The sequence below is a fragment of the Hippopotamus amphibius genome, chromosome 1 (assembly GCF_030028045.1).
Source record: "Hippopotamus amphibius kiboko isolate mHipAmp2 chromosome 1, mHipAmp2.hap2, whole genome shotgun sequence".
In the NCBI taxonomy this organism is placed as follows: Eukaryota; Metazoa; Chordata; class Mammalia; order Artiodactyla; family Hippopotamidae; genus Hippopotamus; species Hippopotamus amphibius.
In genome coordinates, this window is record NC_080186.1 from 182,680,223 (window position 1) to 182,698,849 (window position 18,627).

An 18,627-nucleotide genomic window follows, 5' to 3' on the forward strand; every position below is an offset into this window, starting at 1 on the left:
TCTTTTTTCTGTATCTTATTTAATATCAGCACAAATTACCAACATTTCAAATAGTACTGGCTAAAAAATTTTGCAAAAGACAAGACATACTTTCCACTTTCCACAAATACATGATAGAATTTACTTCAGATGTGATGTAGGATATTTGTTTTTTGAGAACTCCCCTCATATCTCCCTTCTGAAATATAAAAACCATTCTATCATACCCATTAGAATCAGCAACAGTATCAAAATAATCAATGATGGGAGAATAATCTTCGTAGAAAGATCAGCGAGTACAAAGGCTCTGAGGTAAAAGCATGCCTGGTATATCTGAGGAACAAGGAAGCCAGTGTGGTGGAGCGAAGAGGAAAAGAGTAAAAAATGAAGTAAGATTAAGTAATAGTGTAGGGGGAAGGGAGTCAGATCATGTGAGGCCTCATGGGTCATTCATAAGGAATTTGGTTTTTACTCTGAGTGGGAAGGGAAGCCACTGAAGAACTCAAAATAGAAAACTGAAAAATGCAACATATTTGAATAGTATCACTCTGGCTGTTTTACAAAGAAAAGACAAGAAGGAAAAGACAATGGAAGCAGAAAGATGAGTCAGAAAAGTACTGAAATAATCCAGGCAAGAGCTAATGGCGGCATGGACCAATGTGGAGGCAGTGCAGAGAGCAGTAAGTGGATTCTGTATACTCAACAGGATGTGCCAAAAAAGAAGACGAAAGAGAGATCAAGAAACTAAAATGAAGCAACTAAGTAGCAGGATGTAAACCAGGCAAGTAAGGCATCCTAGAAGCCAAGTGAGGAAGATATTTCATGAAGAAGAGAGTAATAAACAATCTTAATCAAATAAGGGAGGACTGATGAGAACCTATGGATTCAGCAACAGTAGAGCTGAAAAACCTGACTGGAATGTGTTCAAGAAAGAATGAGAGAGGAAAAATTTGAGACAATGCGTACAGAAAACGTTTTTTAAATGTTTTGCTATAATGGGAAGGAAAGAAGTGAGGCAGTAGCTGGAGAAGGAAGTAGGGACAGGATTTTTTTTTTTTAAGATGTAAGAACATATTAACATATTATAGACTAGCGGGAATGATCTAGAAGAGAGGAAAAAAGTGATACAGAAGAGAGAAAAATGCTAGAGCAATGAGGAGGAAGTAAACTAGTGTATAATGGGTGAGCTGGCCTTAGGAGCAAAGTTCATTCATCTCTTACAGAACAGAGCAGAGTACAAGGACACAGATAGAGTCTGCAGAAGTTCCCTTCTGATTGCTTCTGATTGCCTAGCGAAGTAGGAAGCTTTATATGCTAGAAGTGCTAGAGGTTTGAAAAGGGAGGAATATGTATCAGCAGTTGTCTAGGAGTGTGGGAGAGTAGAATAACCAGGGAAATATAATATGATTACTGTGTAGCATTAAGGACTCACTGAGGTCAGGGATCATGAATTTAAAGTAAGGCCAGCATGTATGGTTATCTTTTCTTTCTCTAAGTATGTTCAGATGTGTGGGTACAGGCAAAGAGCTGTATCCAAGCCTATGATTATCATGAAAGACCATGGAATTTAAGCTGGGCAAGGAAAGTAAGACATCAGGAGGATCAGCGATAGTGAGAAAAAGATAAATTTAAAAGACAGAAGGTCCCAAAGACACACTGAAAAGATATAAGGAACACAGGAAGAGAATACAGGATTCTGGATATAAACATGTCTATTTTTCTAAAGCTGCCATTTATCTATCAATAAACATTGAACAGTTAAAAAAATGCATAACTATAGCTAGAAAATTGTCAATAAATACTTTTATTCTCTAAAAAAAAACCCAAAACAAAACAAAACAAAGGACTGAAGGCTCCCAATAGGCTCAAATAATTGTTGGAGTAATAGAAACTGTGATATGAAAAGGTAAGAGATAGTAGCAGAGAGTGGAAACTGCAAAATTGAAATGGTGGAGGGACTGAAGTCTGGATAAAAACAAGGTCTAGAAATGAGTAGTGAAGTAGGGTAACGTGCAAAATTCACTGGAGAAGAGGAATTCCAATTTGAAGATACCAGAATACTGAATGAATTATCCACATGAACGCTGAAATAACCAAGAATTATAACTCAAGTAGTACTGGAATGAATGTCACTGAACTAAGAACTAAAATCTGTTAGGAGACAATTCTCCATGGGTCTTCCATTCCTGTACATCATGTGAACAGAGGTACTGACGGCCTTTATTGTGGATTAACTTTTCAAGCATGCTTGTATAGCCAACAGCCTTGGAAAATAGGCAGTGTTTCCCTCCAAAACAAAGAGTGGGTTTACTTTGCTTGGAAGATACTTCTTCCTCCAGAACATGGGCAGACATACTTAGTGTCCACTATAAAAGATTCCAGTTCCCTAAGCTTGAGCTTCCTCTCCTATAATACAATCCACTGTGTATGCAGGTCTTACTTGCACCTTATCAAGTCACACTTTAGGAAATGGAAGTTGAATAACTAGTGTAAGCAAATGCTGCCACTTTGGCTACTGCTTTTGCCGTTAGTAATAAAGTCCCTTGTTTCAGGCCCAGAAATCTCCCATCTTTTGTCAGCATCCATGAAGCCATGGTAGTTAACTTGTTAGCTTGCACGTAGAGTAAAATCTCAGACCATTGAAAGTTTTCAACAAAATCTCCAATGAATAGAGAGTGGGAATGAGTGATTATTGCAACAGAATGGGTAGAAGGTGGTATAGTTTGATAACATGAGACAAAATCTGGAGATGTTTCAGAAGAGAAAAAGGTCTGGAAAAAGTAATGAGAAGCAAAGAGAACACCCTCCAGGCTCAATGACAGGAAGAAAGCAAAAGAGAAAACTGCTACTACTTGAGAGGTGGCAGGTAGTGTCATCAGGAAAACCAGATTTAACTTACAGTAAAAAAGGTGAAGGTAATATTAACAGAAGAGGTTGAAGATAAGGAGGAATTTGCTGATGACTGACCTTGAGTTCCAGGGACATTATGAAAGATTTTCAGAAGATAGAAAGGGGCGGGTTTGGGGGTTAGACCTGGATACATATGGTAAAAGACCCATGAGTACTGGGCTTCTTGTGACTTACATGAACAGGAAAAAAGGGCTTGAGGAAATTAGTTGTAGTTAGCCTTAATCAGATTAAATTAATCTATGTGCTTCTACATCCCTCATCCCTCTTTTACCCACCCAACATCTACTATGGAACATTTTATTTTCTTACCAAATAAAACATCATTTTAGAAAATTTAGAACAAAAATTTAAAAAATAGAAATGCCAAAACTGTTGTTTAAGATGGTAAGAGGCAAGTATTAACTTACTTGAATTAGATCTAAAATGCCAAGTTCACTTTCTGAAGAATCCACACAGAAGACAAAATATAATGTTGCATAATGTCTATAAATCAGTTTGTTGTCAGATCCTCCAATTAATCTAAATAACAAAACAAAACAATTGGAATGTTATAGGAACAAAATGAAAAACATTTTCATTAGCATAAGCAAACTGACAATTTGTTTAAAACCTTCTATAAAATGAATGGTAACATTTAATGACATAGAATTCAAGTGAACAAGATGGTTGTTTTCTTCAGAGAAGTCAAGTAAAAGATGCTGGTGCTTAATTTCAGTTCATTCATTCATTCTTTCAATTATTTACTGAGTACTTACTATGTGCCAGGCACTGAGAGTAGATAAGGAGCAAAAAACAAACAAGAAAAAATTATCAGAGTGGAAGATACTACTTAGAGAATCAAAATAGGATGATGTCACATTGATGGATTTGCTACTTCCAATTGGGTGTTAAAAAGAGTTGATGTTTAGGCTGAGATCTAATGATAAGGAATCTGCCATGAAAAAATTTACAGAAGAACATTTCAGGCATAGGTAATAAAAAGGCAAGAACGAAATATCTATGTTCAAGAAAGAAAAAGAAAGCCTGTGATCAATGAAAGATTAGTAAGCAATTAGGTCAGAGAAGCAGGTGGAAATGAGATCATAGGGCATTTTTAAATGCTTACTAGATTTAACTCCATAGGTCACAGTAAGTTACACAGCTTAATACTAATTATCAACTAGGAAAAAAAAAAAAGAATGACATTTCTTCTTAAGTTTTGGACAGACTTACCATCAAGATCTTCTCCAAAAGCACATTTTGTTTTGGAATATAAATGCAAGAAAACTTAGCTAAGAGATACTCGATTCTTTTGCCAAATATTTTTATTTATACTGACTGGAGTTTCAGCATTTTAAATATAATAATTCAGGAATCATTACAAACACCTTTCATTTTTCTAAATATAGTCTAGCTATTCCACAGTTAAGTTTACAACAATTCGTTCACCTTCTCAAAAGACTCTTTAACACTAACAAAATACAAAATTCAAGGCTAAAAGTAATCAGAGCTAAATGAACATTCAAACAAGACACGGGAAAATAACACATTTCTTTTTTTCTTTTTTTTTTCCGGCCACACCATGGGGTATGTGGGATCTTAGTTTCTGACCAGGGATTGAACCCATGTCACCTGCAGCTGAAGCACGGAGTCTTCAACTGGGACTTCCAGGAAAAGTCCCTATTTCTTACTCAGTAAAAGTGATACTAAATTCACAAGTTTTGTATAAACTTCTCTAAGTATACATTCATTATTTTTTATTACTTTATATCCTTTAATACCAAAAGTGAAAATGATCTTTGACAAGAATTAAAAACTACCTAGAAAAGATATGCAACCTAAAAATATGTACAAGCATTTTAAAGATTCCCTGAGTTGTATATATAGACTATCACTGCAACTGTTCCTTGAAAGGGACAAAAAGAGCACAAACAGCAGTCTTTACTTCATCCTGAATCTGCTATTTAGTGATTATCTTAAATTTTTGTTTGTCTCTGCTTTAAAAGACAACCAAACTTTTGAAAACTATAAGTTTCAAAATGGCAATTAAAATTATTAAAAGAAAACAAAAATATTACTATAAGTATATGCTTTGTTATAATTTCATCTTTAAACTACAGTACAATGCTGATTCAAATTCTTGTACAGAATGCAATACGTGATATAAAAACCACAGAATTTTAGAAATCCTTAGTCCAGATATCTTATTTAACATAAGAGGAGAAAACTAAGGTACAAAGAAGTTAAGTGACCTAAATCAGCTTGTTAGTAACAAAACTAGGACTAAAGCAGATGTGTAGCCTCATCTCTGATGCAATATTTGCTTTCTACTTTTTATAAGGTTAGAAAAGACTAATCACAAATTAAAGTCATACTTTCTAGTTCAAACAGTGCCCTGGTTAGATCAATTTCCTGTACATGTATCACACGCAGTGCACTGTGCTGGGTGATAAATTTCCTATGAGATTAGAAGATTAAGAGGCTGAGATAAATGGAAATGATGGTAATGGCGAACAAAACTGAACCACAGACATTTAAGAGAAATAAGTAATGTACAATTAAAATATAAAAACAGAAAGCAGGTACACCTATCTCAACTTTTAAATTGGAGGCCTCACGTTAACAGCAAAATTTACAATTCATAGGTGTGTATTTGCAAATTTAAGTGCAGCATGATATACTCTTTTAAGAAACGCAAGTAAACTTTCTACATTATAAAAAGTAATCTATGGTCAGGTAAGAGTGAATTCTCTATTATGAAAACTATTTTTCATAATATGCATCATCATATACCTCAAAAATAAAGTGTAGGTTTCTCTGACTAATCTCTGATAATTCATAAGGTTCAGCTAAAGTTTAGGTTTTGAATTGTCAATGAGGAAATATCTTGTTTAGAAATTAAATATATAAACACGGGAAGGAACATTTATGAAACTTTTGAGAAGAAATTGTCTTCGTGAAACCCATTAATTTAAAAATATTTATAACAGTTGGCAAACTAATTTAAAGAAATTTTTATTTATACATTTAAAAATAGAAAACTGCTAGCTGAATTCAAATCTATTTATCTAGACACACATATTTGAAAAGCAGACTTTAGAAATTGTTCATAATACAAAATAAAGGATGCTATCTAAATTTTTATGAAAACAGGTCCATTCACCCTAAGAAGTACTCTGTAGTCCTAAAAAAAAAACGAGATTGCTCTAGGTGAGTTTATTTGCAAAGCTTTTCAAAATATAAGTGCAAACAAGCAACACAAAAACCAGCATATATGTGTGATCCCGCAAGTAAAAATTTTTAAGGTTATACTTTTATATGTTAATGCAAGATTAATTTTCTAGAAGGATACACAAGAAACAGAAGAAGGACTAAAGCTGGAGCAAGAAGACTTAGTTTACATTTTATACTTCTGTGTAATGTTTGATTTTTTGCCATATGAACATACTGCCTTTATATAAAATGCCTTTATAAAATTTTTTTTTTTTTTTCTTTATTGGCTGCTGCATATGGGCTTTCTCTAGTTGTGGCGAGAGGGGGCTACTCTTCATTGTGGTGCTTCTCTTATTGCAGTTCATGGGCTCTAGGCGTGAGGGCTTCAGTAGTTGCGGCACACATGCTCAATAGTTGTGGCTCACGGGCTTAGTTGCTCCTTGGCATATGGGATCTTCCTGGGGCAGGGATCGAACCCATGTCCCCTGCATTGACAGGCAGATTCTTAACCACTGTGCCACCTAGGAAGTCCCCCTTTATAAAATTTTTAAAAGAAAAAGATTAAATAGCTTCAAAAAATTATTTGTTAGATTTATAGCTAACATAAGAGACAATTAATTCCCCTAATCTAATTAATCAAATTAGGAAATTTTTCAATAAAACGATTAAACACTGTATATTTTACTCATATAGTCAAAGATTAGAAATGTCCATGAAATGCTTTACTTACAATCCTCCTTCTAGGAAATTACAAACATTTTCATCTCTCTTAGATACCAAATGGAATGTCTCCCTGATGATCTGCTGTTGTGTATCTTCACTCTGAGAAAGAATAATTCATATATGTTAGGACTGAATTTCCAGGCTTAACAGCTTTATAAGAATTTAAAAAATAAAAGGTAGTAATATCTGTCTGAGAAATTCATCTAAGAGTGTGGTCCTTGGAGAACTTATCTATCATATCTAAATAGAAACAAAATCCAACATTTTTTAATTAAAAACAAAATGAAAATCAGGACTTTATAGTTTACCAGTATAGTAAAACTTATTTCTCAGCTTCAAAAACCAACAAGAAAAATATGACACATGAATAATAGACACCAGTAAAAGGGACACTAGATATTAACTAGTCAAAGCCCATTGTTTTACAAGTGAGTAAACAGAAACAAAGAGACAAAGTTATAAACAATTGATGTAGCTAATCTATATTTTATTGGAAGAAAGCACAGAAGTTTGGAGCTTCCAATTAAGTAAGTTTAACTAAATGCAAACAGGTAAGAGTCTATCCACTTACTCATCTTTGTATAAGCACAGCCTAAAAACAAGAATTGACTCAATAAATATTTATTAAATTCACCAAGCAATTCATATCTCAGTAGGAAAGAGCTTCTCAAACACTGCAATAGAAAACTGGGCAAAATCATGAATAAGAATTTCTCTGGAAAGAAAATATGATGGTCCATAAACAAATGAAAAGATGCTAAACCTCTACTAATGAAGTGAAACAGAATTAAAGTAACAATGAGATAACTCCACATGTACCATATTAGCAAAAATGTAAAATTATTACAATATCAAATGTTGCCAAAGATATGGAGTCAAAGAAACTCTCATCCTACCACTGGGAAGGTAAGTGGTATAACCACTTGGGCAAAAAGTTTTATAATCCAGCACTCCATTCCTAGGTACAATGCTAACCCATATGAAACTATTGTTTTTGAAGGTCAAAAACAATAGTATATTGGCAACTACACATGCATAATAAATTCTTAACTTGTATATCAAGAAACACATAGAAGACTTCATAAAGGCACCATTACAACAAAAAGCTGAAAATAACCCAAATGTCCACCAATCATATAAATTATGGTATGCTTATAAAATGGAATCTAATAAGAAATAAAAATTAAATAACTAAATTATAAACATCAATATGAATGATTCTCAAAAATTTAATTTGGAAAAAAAGGAGTTACCATAGCTCAAGCTGCCACTAAAAAAACCCCACAGACTGATAGCTTAACTAACAGAAATTGATTTTCTCACAATTCTGGAGGCTAGAGGTTCAAGACTGAGATGCCAGCATAGTTGGTTTCTGGTGAGTGATCTCTTCTTGGATTGAAGACAATCACCTTTTTATTGTGTCCTTACCTGTCCTCATGGAGAGAAACAGCAAGAACAGGCTCTCTGGTATCTCTTCTGGTAAGGGCACTAATCACATGATGAGGGCCCCACCCTCATAATCTCATCTAAAGCTAATCACCTCCCAAAGTCCCAATCCTAAATACCATCAAATTAGAGTCAGGGCTTCAACATGTGGATTTGGGGGTTACACAATTCAATCTACATCAGGGGAGAAAAGCAAGTACCAGAATGATATGCAATCACTCCATTAGTATAAAATTCAAAAACATGCAAAACTAAATATTATAAAATGACAGAAATTTGGGGGTGATAAACTGTTATTCACAGATGAAAAGATTTTCCACACAGAAAATCTAACAATTTACACAGAAGTGTTATAATTAATAAAAGGTTTTAATAAGAACACAAAGACATAAAATTCTACTGACATTCTAAACTTCTGCAAGTATGAGTTATAAAACGCAATTTTAAAAAGATACCATCAAAAACCATGCTGGAGAAAGGAAACAAAAAAAATGCACAAGAAAATGTGAAACTTTACTGAAAAATTAAAGAAGACCTAAGTAAATGAAAAAAATGTACAATATTTATAGACTGAATGATTCAATATTACAAAGATGCTCAATCTCTCCAAAATGCTCCAAAAACTTAAGGTAATTCTAATCAAAATTCTAACAGGGGTGAGGGGGAAAATACTTGAAAACCTGATTATGACTCCAAATATGACTCATCTCATGACTTACACATGAGATCAGAGGACTAGAATAATAAGATACTCTCAAGTAGAATATAAAAGAACCTGCTGATCAGATAAGAATTTTTATAAAGCCATAGTAATTAAGATAACATATTGGTGCAGAAATAGGGAAACTGACTGATAGAACCAGAAACACACCCACACATAAGAATAGTAATTTAGTTTAAAACAGAATACTCACTGCAGATTAGCAGGGACAGAAGGGCATTTCCATAAATGGTGCCAGGATAAAAATTTTTGTTTTTGTTCTAATATAATGAACTTTTAGCTCATGTATTATACTCAAAAATCAACCCCAGATTGATTAAAAATAAATGTTAATGGTGAAGTTACACAACTTGAAAAATATAATACAGAAGAATATCTTTATAACATTGTAATAATGTTGGACTTTTAAACAAGACACAAACAATGATAACCACAAAGGAAAAGGTTGGTGAATCTGATCACATCAAAAGTAAGCACTTTTAATGCTCAAATGACATCAGAAAAGAACTGAGAGCTAGAAACATGACAAACATATCTGCAATACATAAAAACTGACAAAGGAATAGTATCCAGCTTATATAAAGAACACTTAAATGCCAGTAAGAAAAAGATAAACATCACAGTAGAAAAATGACTAGACAAAATAAAAGACCTGGATACAACAAATTAAAAAGTTTCTGTATAGCAAGGAAAACTATCAACAAAATAAACAGGCTATTGGATGGAAGAAAATATCTGAAAATCATATCTCTGATAAGAGGTTAATATCTAAAATATATAAAGAACTCATACAACTCAACAGCAAAAAACCCAAACAATCCAATTTTAAAAATTAGGACAGAAAATCTAAATAGAGATTTTTTCAAAGAAGACATACAGATGGCCAAAAGATACATGAAAAGATGCTCAACATCACTAACCATCAGGGAAATGCAAACTAAAACCACAATGAAGTATCACTTCACACTTGTTAGAATGGCTATTATAAAGATGCTAAAAATAAGTGTTGGTGAGGAGGTAGAGAAAAGGGAACCCTTGTGCACTGTTGGTGGGAATGTAAATTGGTGCAGCTGCTATGAAAACCAGTATGGCGAGTCCTCAAAAAATTAAAAACAGAACTACCACATGATCCAGCAATTCCACTTCCAAGTGTGTATCTGAAGAAAATGAAAACACTAATTTGAAAAGATAAAAACACTCCCCTGTTCATTAGGGCATTATATACAATAGCCAATATACAGGAACCACCTAAGTGTCCACCAGTGTCCGTGGATGGATAAAGAAAATAAAGCGTGGTGTATACCCTGGAGTATACTGAAAGGCATACATTGAAGATACTGAAGGTGTGGTTCCAGAACACAATAAGGCAAATACTGTAACAAAAGGAGTCACACAAATCTTTTGGTTTCCCAGTGAGTATATGTTATGTTTAAGCTGTCCAGTAGTCTACTAAGTATGCAATAGCATATGTCTAAAAAAAAATTTACGTACCTTAATTAAAAAATACTTCATTGCTAAAAAATGCTAACCGTCGTCTGAACCTTCCATGAATCATAATCTTTTTGCTGGCAGAAGGTCTTGCCTCAATGGCCGCTGACTGATCAGGGTGGTGGCTGCTTAAGGTTGGGGTGACGGTCACAATTTCTTAGAATAAGACAACAATGAAGTTTGCCACATCGATGGACTCTTCCTTTCATAAAGAAGGAAGAGGAGAACCCACAAGAGAACTTCTTTCAAAACTGGAGTTAGTCCTCTCAAACCTTGCAACTGCTTTATCAACTAAGTTTATGAATTATTCTAGTCCTTTGTTGTCATAATAACAATCTTTACAGCATCCTCACCAGAAGTAGATTCTATTCAAGAAACCACTTCTTTGTTCATCCATAAGAAGCAATCCTCATCTGTTAGTTTTATCATGAGACTGCAACAATTCAGTCACATCTTCAGGCTCTCCTTCTAATTGTAGTTCTCTCGCTATTCCTACCACATTTGCAGTTACTTCCTCTACTGAAGTCTTGAATCCCTCCCCTCAAGCCAACCATGAAGGTTGGAATCAACTTCTCCCAAACTCCTGGAAATGACAATATTATGACCTGTTCTCATGAATCATAAATGTTCTTAACGGCATCTAGAAAGGTGAATCTTTCCCAGAAGGTTTTCAATTGACTTTGCCCAGATCCATCAGAGGAATCACTATCTATGGCAGCTATAGCTGTACAAAATGTATTTCTTAAAGAAGAAAACTTGAAAGGCAAAATGACTCCTTGATCTATGAGCTGCAAAATGGATACTATATTAGCAAGCATGAAAATAACAAGAATCTTACTGCACATCTCCATCGCAGCTCTTGGGTGATCAGCTACATTGTCAGTGAGCAATAATATTTTGAAAGGAATCTTTTTTTTTGCACTGAGCAGTAAGTCTTAACAGTGGGCTTAAAATAAATTCAGTAAACCATGTTGTAAACAGATGTGCTGTCATCTGCCTTTGTTGTTCCATTTATAGAGCACAGGCAGAGTAGCACAATTTTAGCATAACATTAGCATAATTCTTAAGGGTCCTAGGATTTTGGGAATGGTAAATGAGCACTGGCTTTAACTGAAAGGCACCAGCTCCATTAGCTCCTAACAAGAGAGTCTGCCTATCCTTTGAATCATTGAAGCCAGGCATGTCCTAGATGGCATCTTCTTCCAATAGAAGGCTGTTTTGTCCACACTGAAAATCTGTGGTTTAGTATAGTCACCTTCATTCATTACCTCAGTTAGATATTCTAGATAACACAATGTAGTTTCTACATCAGCACTTGGTGCTTCACTTTGCTTTTTCATGTTATGAAGGCTTCTTTCCTTAATCTTCATGAATCAACCTCTGCTAGCTTCAAACTTTTCTTCTCTAGCATCCTCACCTCTTTCGGCCTTCAGAGAACTGAAGAATTAGCGCCTTGCTCTGGATTAGGCTTTGGCTTAAGGGAATGTTGTGGCTAGTCTAACTTTCTGTTCAGAGCACTAAAACTTTCTCCCTATCAGCAATAAGGCTGTTTCACTTTCTTCATTTGTGTGCTCACTGCAACAGCACTTCTAATTTCCTTCAAGAAGTTTTCCTTTGCATTCACAGCTTGGCTAACTGTTAGGCGCAAGAGGCCAAGCTATCAGCCTATCTTAGCTTTCAGCATGCCTTCCTAAGCTTAATCATATCTTGCTTTTCACTTAAGTGAGAGACATGTGATGACTCCTTTCACCTGAACAACTTAGAGGCCACTGTCGGGTAATTAACTGCTCTAATTTCAATATTGTTCTGTCTCAGGGAACAGGGAGGCCCAAGAAACGGAAGAGAGATGGGGACTGGCCGGTCAGTGAGGCAGTCAGAACACACAACATAGTTTGCTCTCTTATGTGTGTATGGTTCGTGGCACCCCAAAACAATTACAACAGTGACATCAATGATCACTATCACAGATCACTATAACAAAGAAAATAATAATCAAAACTTTTGAAATATTGTGAGAATTACCAAAATGTGACACAGAGGCACAAGTGAGCAAATGCTGTTAGAAAAAATGGTGCCAAGAGACTTACTCGAGGCAGGGTTGCCACAAACCTTCAGTTAAAAAATGCAATACTGGAACTTCCTAGATGGCACAGTGGTTAAGAGTCCGCCTGCCAATGCAGGGGACACAGGTTCAATCCCTGCTCCAGGAAGATCCCACATGCCACGGAGCAACTAAGCCCATGAGCCACAACTACTGAGCCTACACTTTAGAGCTGGTGAGCCACAACTACTGAGCCATGTGCCTCAACTACTGAAGTCCACACACCTAGTAGCCCATGCTCTGCAACAAGAGAAGCCACAGCAATGAGGAACCCATGCACTGCAACGAAGAGTAGCCCCCACTTGCCACAACTAGAGGAAGCCTGTGTGTAGCAACAAAGATCCAATGCAGCCAATAAATTAATTACTAATTAATTTTTTAAAAATTAAAAAAAATGCAGTATCTGTAAAGCACAATAAAGCAAAGTGCAATAAATGAGGTATACCTGAAAATTTGTGTCATTTTTAAGTCACTAAGTTTGTGGTCATTTGTCAGAGCTGCAATAAAAGTAAATACCTGGCCACATTGAAAAGAGGGGGGTTAAGAAAATGTCAACAAGCCAGATGCTGAAATCCCTGGTTCTTTTCTTCAATTAGTTCCCAGAATTCCTACAGCCAGGTCTTCTTCACCCTCCAGGATGGAGCCTAGAATAAACTTCTCCAGAAACTCTACTTAAATCTAAAGTTAATGACATAGGAGTTTCCAACTTTGGCAGAAACTGTTTTCTGTTCATCAAACCCTACTTCCCAAGCACACAATTCAAGAATATTGAATTTAGGGGGAGCCATACAACTCAGTTTTGCACAATGTGACGTGGTGGGTAGTTGCAGTGGTATACCAGAGCTGGCACAACTGAAAGCCAACTGTGCGTATCTCTTCCCAATTCTGCATTCAGTCACATGATGTCACTACATCATGTTGGTAGCATGAAACTGACCATAATGGAGTACTTACAACATGCAGCAAATACTACAAAACAGAGCTCTTTCCTCCCAGATAAGCCAGTTATTAAAAATACACTATCCATGTGCTTACTGGCCATCTGTATGTCTTCTTTAAATGCAAATCAAAACTACAATGAGGTACCACCTCACACTGGTCAGAATGGCCATCATTAAAAACTCTACAAATAACAAATGCTGGAGAAAAGGGAACCTTCCTACACTGTTGGTGGGAACATGAGTTGGTGCAGCCACTATGGAAAACAGTATGGAAGTTCCACAGAAAACTAAAAATAGAATTACCACATGATCCAGCAATCCCACTCCTGGGCATATACCCAGACAAAACTCTAATTCAAAAAGATAGCTTTCTGCCGGTGGATGCCACTGAGAAAGCATCGTTGACGTCTCCCCCCTCCACTGCCGTCACGTCTAAGTCAGAGTCTCCCAAAGAGCCTGAACAATTGTGGAAGTTCTTCATCGGAGGTTTGAGCTTTGAAACAACCGTTGAGAGTCTGAGGAGCCATTCTGAGGAATGGGGAATGCTCACAGACTGTGTGGTAATGAGGGATCCGAACACCAAGTGCTCCAGAGGCTTCGGGTGTGTCACCTATGCCACTGTGGAGGAGGTGGATGCGGCCATGAATGCAAGGCCACACAAGGTAGATGGAAGAGTTGTGGAACCAAAGAGGGCTGTCTCAAGAGAAGATTCTCAAAGACCTGGTGCCCACTTAATGGTGAAAAAGATTTCTGTTGGTGGCATTAAAGAAGACACTGAAGAACACCACCTAAGAGATTATCTTGAGCAGTATGGGAAAACTGAAGTGACTGAATTCATGACTGACCGAGGCAGTGGCAAAAAGAGAGACTTTGCTTTCGTAACCTTTGATGATCATGACTTCGTAGACAAGACTGTCATTCAGAAACACCACACTGTGAATGGCCACAGCTGTGAAGTGAGGAAAGCCCTATCTAAGCAAGAGATGGCTAGCGCTTCATCCAGTCAAAGAGGTCGAAGTGGTTCTGGAGATTTTGGTGGTGGTTGTGGAGGTGGTTCTGGTGGGAATGACAACTTTGGTCATGGAGGAAACTTCAGTGGTCGAGGTGGCTTTGGTGGCAGCCGTGGTGGTGGTGGCTATGGTGGCAGTGGGGATGGCTATAATGGATTTGGTAATGATGGAAGCAATTTTGGAGGTGCTGGAAGCTACAAAGATTTTGGCAATTACAACAATCAATCTTCAAATTTTGGACCCATGAAAGGAGGAAACTCTGGAGGCAGAAGTTCTGGCCCCTATGGTGGTGGAGGCCAATACTTTGCCAAACCACAAAACCAAGGTGGCTATGGCAGTTCCAGCAGCAGCAGTAGCTATGGCAGTGGCAGAAGGTTTTAATTACTGCCAGGAAACAAAGCTTAGCAGGAGAGGAGAGCCAGAGAAGTGACAGGGAAGCTACAGGTTACAACAGATTTGTGAACTCAGCCAAGCACAGTGGTGGCAGGGCCTAGCTGCTACAAAGAAGACATGTTTTAGGCAATACTCATGTATGGGCAGAAAAAACTTTAGGACTGTATTTGTGACTAATTGTATAACAGGTTATTTTAGTTTCTGCTCTGTGGAAAGTGTAAAGCATTCCAACAAAGGGTTTTAATGTAGATTTTTTTTTTTTTTTTTGCACCCATGCTGTTGATTGCTAAATGTAATAGTCTGATCATGACGCTGAATAAATGTGTCTTTTTTTAAACGTGCTGTGTAAAGTTAGTCTACTCTGAACCCATTTTGGTAAACTACCCCAACAGTGTGAAGCCAGAATTCCTTCAGGGTGATGCCAGGTTCCATTTGAAATTTATTTACAACCTGCTTTGGTGGAGACGCTACTGTCTTCAGAAACCGTGGTGTAGCTGAACTGACAGTTACTGTGTTGTGACCTGGAGTTCACCTTTAAAAGCAAAATCATGGAGTTTTTTTGGTTATTAATATGATTGTTGGCACATCCTATGCAATATATCTAAATTGAATTATGGTACCAGATAAAGTTACAGATGGGAATGAAGCTTGTATATCATCCATTATCATGTGTAATCAATAAACGGTTTAATACCCTCTTGAAAAAAAACAGAAAAACAAAAAAACAAAAAGATACATGTACCCCTATGTTCATAGAAGCACTATTCACAACAGCCAAAACATGGAAACAATCTAAATGTCCACTGACATATGAATGGATAAAGAAGATGTGGTACATATATACAATGGAATACTACTCAGCCATAAAAAAGAACAAAATAATGCCATTTGCAGCAACATGGATGCAACTAGGGCTTATCATACTAAGTGAAGTCTGAAAAAGAAAGACAAATACCATATGCTATCATTTATGTATGGAATCTAAAATATGGCACAAATGGGCCTATCTATAAATCAGAAGCAGACTCACAGACATAGAGAACAGACTTGTGATTGCCAAGGGGAAGAGGGGTTTGGGAGAGAAGTACTGGGATTTGGGGATTAGCAGATGTAAACTATTATATATAGGATGGATAAACAACAAGCTCCTACTGTATAGCACAGAAAACTACATTCAATATCCTGTGATAAACCATAATGTAAAAGAATAGCAAAAAAAGAGAATGTCTATCTGTATATAACTGAGTCACTGCTGTACAGCAGAGATTGGCACAATACTGCAAATTAACTATACTTCAATAAAAAATATTTTTTAATTTTAAAAATGTTAAAAAACTAAAAAGAAAATACACCATCCAAGCCTCACTCAAAAATTCCTGCACAATCTTCCATGTTAACTAGATGCAGAAGTTCCTCTGACACCATCTCAAGAATGACAAATGCCCACAAAGAAGGTTCTAGCTGATCAGGAACACCAATACCAGACTTTATGTGAGTGAGAAATAAACTTCTTTTATTGTGTTAAGGCACTAAGACTGGGGAGACTGTTGTTACAGCAACTGCAATTGCTACACTAGCCAAACTGCCTAGCCTGTCTCAAGTAAAGTTCACCTTCTACTCATGGATTCAGAGTTTCCAATTAGCTTTCAGTATCCTATCTTTACACAGGAGAACTCAACCAAAGATTAGCAGACATCTGAGGACAGCTCTAATATAAAAACTAAGGACAAAAGTAGGAGAGAAAAGCAACTGAGAGGAAACAAACCAAGTAGGGAGAAGAAAATATTTAAGTATATATCATTAATACCAGAGAGGTAAGAAAAGATAATCCAACTCTGGAACAGGAACAGCATACCATAAAACAGTAAGATTCAGAAAATTTTAAAAAGTTCATGTAAATTAAAAATATAAGGAGAAAATTTAAAATTCAGGGGAAAGACTAGAAAATAAAGTGAGAAAATAATTCAAAAAATAGAACCAAAGGGCAGAAAGACAGAAAATAGGAGAGAAAGGATAACAAAAAAACAACAGTCCAGAGGAATGCTGAATAAAGGGAGATTCAAAAAGAGAACAGAGAAAACAGAAATTTTTCAAGGGAAGAAAACAAGAATTTCCAGAATTAAAGGGCCCATCAAGTACCCAGCACAACTAGCGAAAACAAACTCATAGCAAGGGTGTATGAAGCTTTAGAAACTGCAGACAAACAGGAGTCTACATATTTTCTGAATAGTAAAAACATACCATATACAAAGAATAGGTAATCAGAACTGCATCAGGCTTTTTGATAACAATACTGGAAACTAAAAGGTAATAGAGCAATGCCATCAAAATTCTGAGGAAAAGTTATTTCCAGCCAAGAATTCTATAGGCATTCAATGTAAAGTTATATTCTTTTCAGATACACAACGTCTCAAAAAAATCTACCTCCCATGACCTTTCTCAAGAAGTTACTGGAGGATATCCTGGTATCCACATGGTAACGTAATAAAAAATCAAGCAACTGGAGATACAACAGAGGAACAGGCAAAAGGAATACCTAAGATAACAAAGATCCTAACATGACTGCCATAAAACAGGACCAGATTGGCACTAGTCAAAGGATTCCATAAGTGATTTCTTCAGGAACATGAAACTGACAGAAGGTATACATGACTGAGACAACTGGCAAAGACATGAATTAGTGATAAATAAATAAAAAACTAGATCAAAGGAAAAGGTGACTGTATCTCCAAGGAAAATGAAATGTCAGAAAAGGAAAAACTAAGCACAATTTACAACATGATTCAACTGAGGAAGGTGTTTACACAAGAAATTAATGTAAACACCAAATAGTGATGTAACCAAAATTATGAAATAACTATGTAAGAACTGGAAGGATACAGATGTTGGGTGGAGGGGTAAAAAAGAGCTAAATAATCATTTTCAATAGCAGAAGTCAATAAATCATGCCTATGAGTGAAAAATCAGGCAATAAAGCAAGCATGTTATTTAGAGACATGTAATAAACACTGAGTTACAAAAAAGTATGTACCTATGGGAAGGGGGAAATGAGAGCATGTTGTTTTTCATAATAAACCTTACAGAACTATTATATTCTTTAACCTATGCTTATGTATAACTTTGATAAGCAAACTAAAAATAAAGAAGGGAGGGGGGAGAATATGGATTCTGCAACCAGACTATCTGGGCTTCATCCTGAATATGGTCTTTATGAACTGTATGATGCTGAACAAGTTACTTAACCTCTCTATGCCTGAGTTTTCCTCATTTGTAGCAAAAATAACAATATCTACCTCACAGAGTTGTTGTGAGGATTGAGTTAATATATATAAAGCTTTTAAAAACAACAGCTGGCATAATAAGCATGGATTAACACTAACTTACTTTAGAATATCTATCAATAGGCCTTACCATCTGTTAAATAGCTCTAGAATTCTAATGGTAGTGTAAGGTCTTATAGGAGTTTTATTTTAAGGAAAGTTATCTTTTTGCATTATATTGTTGTTCATAAACAAATAACAGGTTAAATATGCTAAACCTTAATTATGTTTCACTATTCTAACAGTGAAAAGAATCTCTCATAGGAGCTTCAAGACTGCTACTCGGAATCATCTTTCTTAAAATACCAAGGAATACTCAACTAAGAAAATCAATATTGGAAAGAAGCCTTGAAATTTTAATCAAACAACCAAAGTCAAAGTTACGACTAAAACACATCAAGTC

The 18,627-nt window shown here is 35.9% G+C and overlaps 2 protein-coding genes across 6 annotated transcripts in view; one reads left to right on the forward strand and one right to left on the reverse strand.

The window, feature by feature from the left end:
- The window catches only part of AP3S1 (adaptor related protein complex 3 subunit sigma 1), a 64,678-nt gene that overhangs the window by 33,839 nt on the left and 12,212 nt on the right, over positions 1-18,627 (reverse strand). For all 5 annotated transcript variants that reach the window (XM_057737007.1, XM_057737001.1, XM_057737015.1 and 2 more), the window contains exons 2-3: positions 6,812-6,903; positions 3,297-3,408 (exon numbers count right to left, since the gene is read on the reverse strand). In XM_057737007.1, coding sequence (XP_057592990.1) covers positions 3,297-3,408; positions 6,812-6,903 — 204 coding nt within the window. The remainder of the gene's footprint in view (positions 1-3,296; positions 3,409-6,811; positions 6,904-18,627) is intronic.
- On the forward strand, positions 14,029-15,024 carry LOC130854348 (heterogeneous nuclear ribonucleoprotein A1-like). Its single transcript, XM_057737059.1, has one exon. It carries the CDS (start codon positions 14,044-14,046, stop codon positions 14,890-14,892), a length of 849 nt encoding a protein of 282 aa, XP_057593042.1. The 5' UTR covers positions 14,029-14,043; the 3' UTR covers positions 14,893-15,024.

Bases quoted from the DNA above. Each gene is read 5' to 3' on its own strand.
- LOC130854348 (XM_057737059.1), top strand. From the start codon at position 14,044: ATGCTCACAGACTGTGTGGTAATGAGGGATCCGAACACCAAGTGCTCC.